The sequence below is a fragment of the Centroberyx gerrardi genome, chromosome 17 (assembly GCF_048128805.1).
Source record: "Centroberyx gerrardi isolate f3 chromosome 17, fCenGer3.hap1.cur.20231027, whole genome shotgun sequence".
Classification (NCBI taxonomy): domain Eukaryota; kingdom Metazoa; phylum Chordata; class Actinopteri; order Beryciformes; family Berycidae; genus Centroberyx; species Centroberyx gerrardi.
Window position 1 is genome coordinate 12,129,224 of NC_136013.1, and position 13,816 is coordinate 12,143,039.

A 13,816-nucleotide genomic window follows, 5' to 3' on the forward strand; every position below is an offset into this window, starting at 1 on the left:
CAATCATCATAACTAAACAATAAATTAGATATGATACCACAAAACAATAAAACATAAACAATAAATCTTCTGCCCCTCGTAAAAGGTCATTAATTTAATATGGCAGTGGTACAAATTGCTTTTTTTTTTTTTGAGGTTAATGCATGTTACCCAAACAGAGCAGAACAACAGTGTTGTCTGCAGCCCCTGCATTAGACACATCATGTCAATACGGTTAATCTCGACAGAATGCGTCAGCTGACAGGCAACCGATCAATGGAGCACACTTACTCGCTTAACCTTTTGAAGGATGCTTGAATAGCTGAAAGTCATCCAGTCTTATTTGAAGTATGAAGATGCATTTCAGTGCCCGGAAGCTTTCTGGGTTTAAATGGCCTGAGATTAAGGGAAGAAGTTGGGTTTGGTAGTAATACAGCAGAAAATCAAAGGCTGTACGGTTTTAAGTTTGGAACTGGAGCGGTAGGAGTTCTTAGCGAGGCTATGAGGCTACTACAAAAAAAATAGCATTTCAAAAAGACTAATCACAGCCTTTTCTGCACAGCATAAAGTTCTTAGTTGATGCAACACCAATGCAATATGGTAAAACGCTGTGTATGAGGGCGCAATATGTACTGTAGGGATAGTGGAGGAGGTGGGAGTTGTGTCACCCCAAAGTCTGTTTATACAGTATATCAAGAGTGAGTGGTTGAAATACTTTGATACGGTGCATGTGTGTATTCTTGATTGCAAGGGAATAACCATTGGCCTACCTTGAGAGAGACTATGTCTAACATAAACAACACAAACCTAGCTGGCAAAGACTGGAGGGACTTCAGCCATCGTCTGTATGAACCCTGAAGTCAATATGTAACAATTAAATGACTCAGTGGCCTCAAGCTGTTGGCCTCCCACAGAACTGAATTGACAACACCTATCAAGTGCTCAGTCTGTTGTTTGACTATTTGATTGCTTATTCGTGCAGGACCTGGATGGAACAGACCAGCGGATGACGTTGCTACTGGTTGTTTTGCCTTCTAACCGTTTCTCTCAAGGCTTTTCCCCACTGGCAAACGTGAAGATTTTACACAAGCAGGCTGTTTTAAAAGCTAGTGTGGAAGGTGATTGAAGTTCTGCCAAGAGAACATACCCGGGAGGCTGGGGCTGCCGAGCAGTCTGCCCTTTGGATAGGGCCAGGAAAATGCATGATGCTCCGCCAGTCAGCAGGAGACAGGTTTTCTCTACTATATCTGCCATATAATTGGTGTGCTTGAAAAAGTGAATGTGCACTCAGTTTTGAACAACTATCCTAGAGTACTGCAGGAGCACTTGGGCTAAAAAGAGAAAGTATTTTTTCTCTCCTCAACATGCTGAGAATAAAGAAAGTGATGTATTATCCAAGTGCACCTGGGCTATTGTGTGCTTTCACTGTCTGTCTCTTGTATGGTGCTAAAGGCATTCGTTTTCCTGCTGGAGCTGAGCAGTTTTTTACCCCTGGGTGATGGGGCATTTGTCAAACTAACTAAGGGCCTCATTGAAGAGGATGCAATAACTCCCATATCCTGTCTGGTAATCACAGGTAGCCCAGCTGTTGAAGCTCATGTAGCGGGACGCAGACTGTGGAAATCAGAGGAATGAGGAGTCAAACCACTAAGGATTTGTGTCTATTCCAGTGACTAGACAGTTTCATCTTTAACCCTGCACCTAGTCATGCCATTAAATGAGGCACTTAACCCCAAAGGCAGATCCAGGTTTCTCCCCTGTGACTAATTATGAATTTGAAAGTTGAGAGGCTGGAAAATAGAATTAGCTGACATATCATCCCACATCCCCCCCCCCCCGCCTGTCTCCCTCAGAGACTGAAGCTTGCATAATGATGCCGTCTTGCAATCATAGAGCATTATGAAATCTTCATGACAATAAAAATTGGTGGCAAGAGACCAAATTTGACTGAAAAAAGATCGCCTGCGTCTGTCAATTACAGAACGCTTCCTCGTATGATGCTGTGTCCCCGGAGGCGATGAGGCTCCTCTCATCCCCCTCTGATTCAGCTCCCTAGTTTCGTCACTTCCACACAATTCATCTCTATCGCTTCCAACTGGGATGATCTTCATATTAGTATTGAAATACAGATAGATATTCTGCATCAGGCTGTTTCCCCCACATCCAGTGAACAAAACTGTAATTGCCTGCTTTAGGTGTGTGTGTGTGTGTGTGTGTGTGTCTGTGTGTGCATGTCTGTGTGTTCTATACTGTGAAAACACAGAGCAGATTAGTCTTGTACATCATGTGTTTGAACATGGCCCATTAAGCCCCACCTGGCATGACCTCCTGTCTAATGATCCGTCCTAAAACCACCGGATAGGGAGAAATTGGGCAGTCAATATAGGGATTATTACCCAGTTAATTATCTTTAGAATTCAATGCTCAAGATTCATTTCCTACTAATGTCTTCCATCTGAGAATTGCAATGAAATGATCTGTGTCAAAATCTTCAGCACGACTGGTATATGTCGACTGAATGGAGTTTTTCTTTCACCAGATCTTAGAGTGCCTTGATAAATCTTTCCCATTTTGCGTCTGCGTTAAATTAAATTATTCAAAATTTCCAACAGACTTGAAGTGTTGTTAATATGGATATGTGACTGTGCCTGTACTGCATATAATGTTTCCTTATACAGAGCTTATTGCTCGCCCATGTGGAAAAGGGAAAACTGCACAATGTGGGACTAAGCTTTATAGAGGTTAGAGATAAGACTCTTGTATAATATTATGAGTCCACATGAAATGCCCATTCCCTGTTGATGCATAATTACTGGAAATGAGGGAAGGGTCAGATGGTAACAAGATTCAATAATTCAGATAATTTTACCCCCACCCCCCATCCCCACTCCCCATCCCCCAAATGCATACAGACACACACACACATACGTACACACACACACACACACACACACACACACACACGGACACAATACACAGTTTCTTCTTTTTCTCTCCCCCCTTCAACCAAATGAAGAAATGAAGTGAAAGGAGCCAAATTTAACCTTCAACTGTCAGACTGTCATAACACCCAGAGCACCCAGACACTGCGTACACACACACACATGCACATATCCACTGATCCATAATGTCCAATTTAAACCTTGAGCACCCGGGACAGGATCAGATAAAAGATCAGATGTGAGATGAGATCAGCGCTGGCAAAAAAAAAAAATCAATGGATGACTCCTTCACTTTAATAAAGCACATATAAAGTCTGACATTTCATTAAAAGGACTGGCCGATGTGGATCTGGTGGGTATCTGTGGCAGGGAATCATATCACCGCTGCCATGTTATCCCTAGCTGGCTATGAGCTCTGTCTCCGTAGGTTTGAAAATAAACACATTAGAACCAGACTGAAGCAGGCGGTACTATACTGGAGACCTTTCAAAAGATTATATCAAATCTGCAGAGAGTTATCTATTTCTCCACCACTCACATCGGCTTGTCTGTCTAGCCTGTCTGTTTATAACGTGTGTCCCTGTTTCTCTCTCTCTCTCTTTTTCCTTGTTGTGTGAGCAGAACAGCGGCTTTTCTGTATTCCCTTTACCCCCCTTTGAGAAAAAAAACTATGATTTGCCGCTTATTTACATTCATTTTTATGCCTTAAAAAGTGCAGAAAGCACAAAACCATACACCTGTTTTACCCACAAGTCTTGCTCAGGATGATTTTGATTCTTATATGCAAGAATCCATGAGAAAAGCATAAAAACTGACTGTCTACAGTTATATGAAGGTTTATCTGTGTTGCCATCCCATTCACCATGCACACAACAGGGAGACATATTCACCCTGGCTTTCTCTTACAGGCACACCAGTACCCAGCACAGATTACACCTTATTGTTGCTGTAGGTGTATCTATGGAACCATGTAGGTCACCATCTATCATGGAAGGAGATAAAACGGTAACCAGAGTGGTAGATTTCCCCTGATGCTCGGCCATCAACTTCCAAATCTCCACTGCGGATCCAATAATGTCTGAGAGAAGAAGAAAAACTCATAATTAGGCCTTTAGGCTAAGCCTTGTGCTTGCTGGGAAGGAAAATACCGTTCGGCGCCCTTGGGAAGGATAAGGGGGAATTGGGGACAGAAGTAGAAGGACTAAGAATAGAATCGGATGTTATTAATATGTATAACAGGTAGGCGCTGTGTAAGGAAAGTCAGTCAAATCATTTCGGAATGGGGAATGGAAATGTGGTCTGGGTTCCAATTTTAGATTTATACCTCATTTTGAAAAATGGCTGTGGAATAATTAGTCTATTTCTTTTAGATGGCATAACTGCAAGGTTAAACATGTACAGTGAAAACATTTGGGCATCAGTTTGGTATGGCAAGGTAAGGTATAGGCATCCAGCAAAGGCCTAACTTTAACAGAGTCAAAATCTGATGTTATAGTTTTTATCCATATATAAAGCCATATATATTAAAAAATTATATCAGGGAAGAATATCCCTCAAAGCTTTTAATCTACATCTAATAATTTATCACAGTGGATCTCAATCCTGGTCCTTGAGGACAACATCCCTGCTGGTTTTCTATTTACCTGGTAGTTAATTACATTCACCTGGTGTAATCAGGGGCTGGATGACGGCTGGGACACCAGGTGAATATAATTAACTACCAGGTAAAATAGAAAACCTGCTGGTACTGCAGAACAAGGATTGAGAACCACTGATTTATCACATTGACCAAAAAATAATATATTGTCATTAGTCACTGCTCCACTTTGTCCCACATTTAATCAATAAACGCTTTTTGAAGTTTTAGTGGAAAATGATATCAGATGCAGGGACTTTGCCATATCTTAGGACTAAGTAAATAATAAAAAAAAAAAGTGTTTTACTTAATCGCAAAGGCATCGGGGAATGCATCTATTAAAGGCAGGCACATACCTTTACATACAAGCAGCACTTTCCTTGTGGGGGTCAGACTGCTGGACAGATCTTCTCTTACAAGGTGGGCGGAGCGTGTTTCACTGGGACGCTGCACGCTGCAGCAGTCCCATCAAAACCTCTGGTCCTCCAATAGCCGTACCACCATACCTGTAGTATCACTCTGAATAGCGACACTGCCTGGATAAAAAAGTCAATCAAATCGATGAAATATGACCCAAACCGTTTGGATTCAGGGCGCCGGCGCCACATAGGTGAGGCAGTTTACTGGACGGTGCCTCAAGGTAATTTGTTCAAGTTAATTTGACTTTGATCATCAAAATGTTGACAGTTTTATTTCATTAAATCTTTTTTTTAACGCTCTTTGTCTTTTGCTGTATGGCTGTGCGTAATGGGTAGCTATATTGGGAGCAGACGCAGGTGCGCCAATTGCAATACCTGCGTCTGCTCCCAACAAAACATCACTATAATATTCCTATAATATTCCTATAGTGGGTCTGTGGTAAGCAATAGTGAGTTTATAGTGAGCTTATCGTGCTTATGTTTTTTTTTTTTTTAAATCTTTTCTGATAAGCTATCACAATAATATCCAAATAACACTATAGGATATTATAGCTTTGCCGTGATATTTATTCCTCTGAAATGTATTTTATGATTACAATAGTTGTTTTTCGTAAGGGAACTTTTGAGCAGTGAGATCCATTTTTAGATGGGAAAGTATCGCTTGTTCACAGAGACAGAGAGCGCTGTGACTTAACCAGTGTTCATTTTGCAGGACGAAGAGGGTTTTTCTCGAAATTACGATGCATCTCACAGCGGTGGTCTTAATTCTGGTCGTGACGGGCATCGCCAAAGGTAATCCGAGTCAATTATTTTATACAGTCCGGTAGCACTGAGGTTTATTGGCAACGACGCAAAGACATGTCAGTCAAAAAACCCAAACTCTTTTCTGAACTACTTGACTCACTGCGTGGAAAGAAAGTAACGAATGAATATTTTATTGCTCTGAATGTTTAATAGGTTTGATTTTTTGATGCAAATATGTTACATGCTGCTGTCCTCTGCTTCTCTCCCAAAGGTTGGGAATGCAGCGCAGGGTGCAACGCAGAAAATGGGTTTTGTGAGAAGCCAGGGAAGTGCAGGTACTAAAACGAGATTAGATTCCTGTATAAATTCTCTGCACCCCTATTTTCCATAACTCAGTAGCTGCCAATGTTCATCCCTCTGAGAACTGCAATCACAATCCGGCCAACTGGAGCATTCCGTTTTTTCTGGGTTTGTTTGGCGCTTGCATTGTTGTGTTAAATCAACTGCTAAATCAATCCTTTGTTTGAAGTGTGAAAAGCATTTTTTATTTGCAGTCTAGTGTTTTCCCAACAGATAGCTCAAAGCATTTGGTTACATAGCCTGCAGTATTGGAGAATCACAGTTTGACAGGTTTATCTGGCATAGGCTATCTGCTCTGGAGCCAAAATGATTATTATTAGTATTTGGTGTTTTAGTGAAGGAATGTAACCAAATGAAATGGAATATAACTCTGATCTTTCATTTACTATTACTTTAAGAGGAATAGCATGTGGACAGTAGGTTATTTTATTCCATGCATGCTACTCATCATGGGGACTTGACTCCAAAACACCAATGCTAGACTGTAACGCTCTGTGGGAGGTACACTGATAGTCCCTTATGTTTTTCAGGTGCAAACCAGGGTGGCAGGGGGAGACGTGCAACCAGTGCATGCCCTTCCCTGGTTGTATGCACGGCACATGTGAGAAGGCATGGCAGTGTATCTGTGAGGATGGCTGGGTGGGCAGCCAGTGTGACCAAGGTGAGTCTAATTTAGCTCCCCCAGACACTCTCGCGCCTCATAGCCCTTGGTGACGCAGAGGTTAGGGTGAGTCAACCGAGCGCCTCCTCTGCTACGCTTGGAGGGATCTGGGTTGCCACGGAATAAAGCCGGTGTCTTGGGGAAGGATAAACATACTGTAGCAAAGATCTGATTAGAGGCAAAAAATAGTTACAGAGAAAAGAGGGTCATGTCTGACATTAAAAGCTCAGGCGATGTGTAGCATATAGCATAGAGCGACTGTAGAGATGCTGATCATACGATAATAAAGTGGCATCTTCTGCTCTTGTGCCACTGAGCAAGACACATATCATCATAAACTCATCAAAACCTCAAAGGTGTTGCACTGTGGCTGCCTTTTGGCTGAGTGGAAAAAAAAAAAGACTCCTTTCCATTTCAGCAGATGCTGTAGTCAAAAGCACTGCAAGCTGTTATATGCTTATAGCCTGTGACTGCAGTGAGGAGGTGTGCATCCAAAATAAACATTATTTGATGTTAAATGTGTGCATATAAATCACCTGCTTCCCCTCAAGCAAAGAAACACAGGAGGGAAGATTAAAAGAAAAAGATTTTCTGGCTTCTGTCTCTGTTTTGACCTGTTTATCATCGAGCACAGTACATCTCTCCTTCTATTTTCGTGGCGAAGTATGTGAGCTGCTTGCCTATATATTGTGGTGGTTGGTTTGTTCTCAGTTTTGTTCTTGGTGATAAGATGCTGCGGGAGGGAGAGCAAGCGAGAGAGAGAGAGAGAGAGAGAGAGTGTGTGAGAGAGAGAGAGTCCGCACAAGATCTAAAAACAGCATGCACTATTTTTTTCTTTAACAGATACGCGCCTGTGCTCATCCAGGCCTTGTTCTGGTAATGCCACCTGCATTGAGACGGGAGAGGGGGGATACCTCTGTGTCTGTCCCCACGGCTACATGGGCGAAAACTGCCACCTGAAGAAAAGACTCTGCCTGACAAACGGGTATCAGCGCATCTGTCTGAGTAGCTATCTTAATTAATACATGTAATTAAGCCCTCGAAATTGCCTTTCCAGTGCCGAATTACTGGCGGGACTGATGTGCGGAGGAATCATTCTCCTGCCCATCAGATCCATAAAAAAAGACTCTCTGGGGACGCCGCTGGCTGACACAGCCCTCCAGACTCTGAACCCCTCCATGTTTGCTCGTTGTAAGATTTCCCCCGTTATTGACTTTGAGAGACACACCTGAAATCCAATACAGCCCAGCGTCAGTGGATTGGCTTGTCTCCTCCTCCTGCTCAATAAATAATCATTTGAGTCCTATTTTAAATTTTCGAAATGAGATGGCTGGAGCTTCACTGGTATGCCGGGGGAATTAATCTCCATTATTAGGCTTGCGTGAGCTTTCATTAATCAGCTCCTCTATAAGGGACCACAGATGTCTAAATAGCCTGCCAGACCTATTATTCATTTGATGAGCAGAGATAGAAAGTGAGGGACTTGTGCACTTACATGGGCTACTATAACAGATATTGAGTGTTTTTTTATCCCGGCTTTTCATCAGTGCACTTTGTGAAGCATTAATCAGATATGCTAAATCTGTGGGTGCAGTAATTGCTCAGGCAACGACAAAACTCCTTCTGTTTCTTGCTACTGGTACAGATTTTTGTATTTGCATAAAATTAGATAAACACTGCTTTTCTTTCGCTGCTGAGATAAGACGAACACAAAAACACCGGATAAAATATAGTCAGATAATGCTGTGTATGTTTTCCCGGTAATCACATTGTTCTGCTCTGTCCTCTAGCTCTCCTTGTCAGAACGGAGGTACATGTACTGACGTCGACGGCTCGGCGGCCTTCTCTTCCTGCGTCTGTCCCCCCGGGTTCGCCGGGGACTTCTGTGAGATCAACGTTGACAGCTGCCAGCCCGACCCCTGCCTCAACGGTGGCAACTGCACAAACCACGGCCTGGCCTTCACGTGCGTCTGCCCCGACGGCTTCTCCGGCTTCACCTGCAATGACACCAGCAGCCTCTCCCCCTGCGCCGGCAGGCCCTGCGCCAACGGAGGCACGTGCGTGGGCCAACCTGACGGAACCTTCCGGTGCGTTTGCCAAAAATGGTTTACAGGTCCCACGTGCTCCCTGCAGCACAGACCGAGGGCCAAACCCAAGCCTGCCAGACCTCCTGACCACCGAGTGTTCTCGCTGACTCCGCAGCACTACTCCCTCCCGGCTCACGCCTTCCACAAGCTCCTCCGCCCCCCCGAGAGAGACCTGCTGAAGATCACCCTGAAGGAGACGGTGCACTCCTCGGGCGTCCTGGTCACACACGGACAGCTGCTCTGCTTCGGCATGCTGGCCCTGCTCACCTGCCTGGTCATCCTGGGCACTACAGGCATCGTGTTTTTTGGCCGGTGTGAGACGTGGCTGGCTAACGCAAAGTACAGCCAGCTTGTTCGGCAGCAAAGGGAACACCTGCTGAGAGAGGCGGGCGGCCCCAGCCAGGAAGAGCCGGAGCATTCAGTAAACATCATCCTGCCGGAGAAGATTAGGCTCACCAGCTTTGGAAGACACTACACCTCCATCTGATTAGATTGTGTGTGTCTCTCTCCCTCTCCTCTCTCTCTCTGTGGAGGGACTTTAATATGAATGTCTAAAAATAGCAACACATCGAAATACCATGACTGTTTTACAGTTGTGTTTATGAGGTGAGAGATACCACTGAACAGCATTCACAATCTTCCATACAACTCTAAATGGATTATATTTGAATGTATAGTCTACTGGAAAAAGTGGACAACCATGACAACGGATTGTAAATGTACCTTCAAATCATACGGTTGCACAACCAGCCATGGAATGTGTCAGAAAATAACATCAGCAAGATATTCTCCCAAACGGCAACCTTGATGGAGTGTAAGAAGATATCACAGTGCAGTATTTCCTCAACCCATTTTTGAATTTTGAAGGATCCTTTTTGATGTCCATACTGATCCGTGGATCTATAGTAAAATACTGTTCATTGTGTGTTTATTACTGAGCCACAGGTTGATTTGGTATACAATAATGGGTTTACAATTCGTTAATATCATAATATGAGAAGTTGAATTCAAAAGTAGCCAACAACAAAACATGTGTAAGCTAGATCACTTGTCTCTTCCTCAGTATGAGTGATTAAACAGATGAGATGAATTGTGATACTGACTTTGAATTTGCTACCCAAATGTAGTTAGTCATATTTTATTATAACTGATGATCATATGCATATTGTGACTTTGCCATATCATAATAAATACATAAAATTGCATATTGTGATTTTGTATATGCAGTTAAAATGTGTAATAATACTGTTACATGCCATCCAAACAGGAGGATTAAGGGATGTGCTTTCAAATGCTCCCGGACTGTAAAGGTACTGTGTGCCTGGAGGTTCTTCTGTTTGCCAAATCTGGTCCAATTTTCTTTCTCTATAGATGTTTCAGTTTAGGTGTTGGTTTTAAACTTATATAGATGTACATTTTGATGTAATAATACTGTCTATACCATGATTCCTCAAGAAATGCTGATCTCTTCTATCTATTTATACATGGATGTCATGGATATCTAGCCTCCATCCATTAATCAAGCAGGCTCAACCTGCATTTCTCCTATTCCCCAACATTGCTACTCGTTCTGCCAGTAATTGGAACTTTACAGGTAATGTGCCATGCATCTGAGCCCTGGAATCAATACTGTAGCATCCATAAATGGATTATTTTGTCATGCACAAGATGGCCACTCACTCATGAGGATAAAGTGATTTCATGAATACTTAATGGATGCCAAAAAGACCGACTAGGAAACATAATGTCTGTTACCCAGTGAAGATATACGTGAACATGTAAAACATATTGCATGTAAAATATTCATATTCATTGGCTGCTGATATGAGGATGACTATCGTTTTAGAGTGGGACATCTTATTTCTTTTTTAATAATGTAATCGCACCATCAGCCCCTGCAGTTCAGCCTGTAGTAAAAGGCTTTTGTTTAGCTCTTGCCATAATTTCAGGGTGATGGGTGGTTATCTTGTGCTTGTAGTCAGTTGTAAGCACAAGACACCTCATTGAATTTCATTTTTACATACTACATTGTGAGGAAGCACAATATAGAATGATTGGTTTGGAAGTGACATTTGTACTGATAAACAGATTAGGTAAATAAGGGAGGGGGGTGGGGTGGGTTACTGTGACCGTGCAATACTTATCAGTATTTGTTACAGTTTGGGATCTTTACTATTGTGCATTGCTTTGGACAGATATTGCTTGTGTTTTCATTGCTTTTAATAAAAAAAAATCTAAAACTGTACACCTGAAAAGGTTACTATCTATCTGCAGCCTCAGTCCTTGATTCTCCATCATCTGCTTTCTAAAGTACACAGTGGTGCTGCTACTGTAAAAGTTAACAGCTTTGCCAGTTTTGATGCTCGAATGGAAACTGCACTGCATCCAATTAGAAATGATTATCATGGTGAATCTGACTCATCCTCAATTTTTTTTTATAGTCTATTTTTGGCCGATCACATGCTCTTTGTACAACAGCTACCAACCAACACAAATTTTCAGCATTGCTTGTATGAGTAAGTGGAGTGATTTAAAAGCTTGCACAACAAAGCCTTAATGGACACTCATGAATCTCCACAGTCTTTTGTAGCATTTAGGTTTATACACATGGGCCCAATCACATTAATTAGGGTCATGTTTATCAGAATCACAATTTTTAGTGAGTGCCTTGATCCCATAGGATTTATAGAGCTACAGTGATTCACTGAATATGCTAGGTTTTCAAATATAATATTAGATATAGTAAATATAGAACCCCTCTGCTCAGTCCCTAGGTATTGTAAACAAATCACAAGGATTCCCCAGGACTCCCAAACATCTAAGCCCTAATATCTTCCCCACACTAATTGGGTTAAAATCCCCGGCCTCTTTCCCAGTTCAAAACTTCACAAAAATCACCAGGTTTCCATTGTCTGCACCTCTTTCAGCTGCTGTGTGCCTGACATGAGGGGTTAAGACAAGATCAGACTCTGGGCGAGGCAGAGACTAATACATCAGGCGTTTCACAATATGAATTACAAGCAATGCCAACACACACACACACACACACACACACACACATACAGCACCACCTGCCTATTCTAGTATGCCACCCCACTTCATAATTATGTGAGAGGTGAAGCATCTGCTCTTCTACTCTGTGTTGCTTAATAAATATCTCCCCGGAGCCAACTCGTTCATTATCAACTGAAAGATAAAAGTGATTCTATCAGCACTGGTACTCCGCAAACTGTCCCTGAAGGCAGATCTGTTTCAGAGAGCAGTCTCTGCCTCCATCTTGTGGTGCCAATTGCCTACTACCTACACCACTGGTTCCAGCATTAAAGCTACCACACTAGGCAAGATTTTGATGTAAAAAAGCACCTGTCTTATCAGCCTTAATCACAAAGTGAAGCCTAAATCATCCCCCCCTAAAGGAAATTCTGGTGTCAGGTATGAACACTTCTCCGCTCACAGGATCTGACGAATCTAAACTCAAGGGCAGTAGATCTTTTGCCTCTCTCGTTCCCTTTGGTATCCTTTGAGGGTTTGAAAGTGATCACAGTCCGGCTGGATTGATTTCTGGGTATTCAAGATCAAATTTTTGAAAAAACAGTTATGTCTCGCTGCCCTTCGGAGCCGCCATCATGCAAAGTTGCCTCATGTAGCTTTAACTATTCTTATCTGAAAAACAATACCACTTGTTAATTTATCCCTTGTCTATATTACACTTGTCTGTTTGTGGAAAACATTTTATATTATATTATATTTAATGTTGGCTATTAAAGCACCTTTACACCTTTATCAACCTGTCATTTGTTCATGAAACACTGCTGGAAGTTTTGAAATCAGTGACAAAAGACAACAGAGAGTTTTTGTAGCTCTTGGTAATGTTTGAATTTAACCCCTAGAAAGACAGTAACAGTGACTGCAGCCCCTGAACATGTGTGAAAAGTCATGTAGTGTCAGAGTTTGACCATCAGGTGTCACCCATCTAAAAGGAGACAGGAAGGTTTAGTATGGAGCGATGCATAGCGTTGCAGTGAAAGAACCTTTGGTTAATAACAGCTAATTGTTAATAGCTGAATGTTTTCACATATTAGGAAGAAACACGCACACACACATACACACACACACATCCCCAATGTGCGACAGAATAAAAAACATGAATGAAAAATAGAGCCTGTACACAGAACTCCAGTCCTGAGATTGTTTTATTTGTTACTATAAGAAAATGTCACTCAAAACTTCACTTTATTTTTCTCAGATCCACACAATATATTTTTTTAAATGATTGAAAATAAAAAATAGGACATTGCAGTGATATGAAAAGAAACAAGGGTCGCTGTTCATTGTTCTATTATGGTGTTACTGCAGGTAATGTTTCTTGGTTTTCATTTCACTGCTCTGCTGTTTAGTAACAGTACAGAACATTACAGGAGTCAGGGATGAGAGTTGCATTCCCCACATAATCCATCCACACTTTTGTACTAAACTATGTTACAATCAAACAATTTTTTTGGTCTAAATCCAAACATTTCTCACTAAGGATGCCACTTGAAATACTGACAGAGCTTTATTGGAAAATGGCTCACAGACGTCTGCAGTGCAGCCTTGAAAGTCTCTGCCAGTCCAGGAGATTTACATATCAGGTAGCGGTTATATAAACGTATGAGCAGTGAAGGCTGAGTGGCTAAGACAATAGCTCTACAAGGCTATAAGTTATCTAACCAGCAGCGGTTACAAGCTTTCCTGGAAGACATACTACCTGCCTTGCACAGCCTGGCTTTGTACGTTCTTGTCATGAAAAGAAAATCAGCTCCAAAACAAAATTCACATGCTTCTCTTCTGACCATGGCTAATTCAATCAATGCTTGTGAACATGCTGTGGTTTCTCCCAAAGCTGGAACCAGAGGGCCAAGACGTAATCTGGTGATGTCATCCCACGTTGCTCCGGCATGAACTTTCATTCATAGCAAAGCTAACCGTTGTGCAATAGAAAGTGTGCT

The 13,816-nt window shown here is 42.1% G+C and overlaps 1 protein-coding gene across 1 annotated transcript; it reads left to right on the plus strand.

Annotated features, from left to right (window-relative positions):
* The first annotated feature begins 5,716 nt into the window (after positions 1 to 5,716).
* On the plus strand, positions 5,717 to 9,315 carry dlk1 (delta like non-canonical Notch ligand 1). The gene is made up of 5 exons (XM_071896882.2): positions 5,717 to 5,768; positions 5,992 to 6,055; positions 6,611 to 6,741; positions 7,585 to 7,726; positions 8,532 to 9,315. Exons 1-5 carry the CDS (start codon positions 5,717 to 5,719, stop codon positions 9,313 to 9,315), a joined length of 1,173 nt encoding a protein of 390 aa, XP_071752983.2.
* Positions 9,316 to 13,816: the final 4,501 nt, after the last annotated feature.

What these genes read in the sequence shown, in the direction of transcription:
- dlk1 (XM_071896882.2), top strand. Translation starts at nt 5,717, where the DNA reads ATGCATCTCACAGCGGTGGTCTTAATTCTGGTCGTGACGGGCATCGCC. An exon ending in CGTGACGGGCATCGCCAAAG is followed by an intron (nt 5,769 to 5,991) that starts GTAATCCGAGTC and finishes TCTCTCCCAAAG; the next exon opens with GTTGGGAATGCAGCGCAGGG. An exon ending in AGACTCTGCCTGACAAACGG is followed by an intron (nt 7,727 to 8,531) that starts GTATCAGCGCAT and finishes TCTGTCCTCTAG; the next exon opens with CTCTCCTTGTCAGAACGGAG.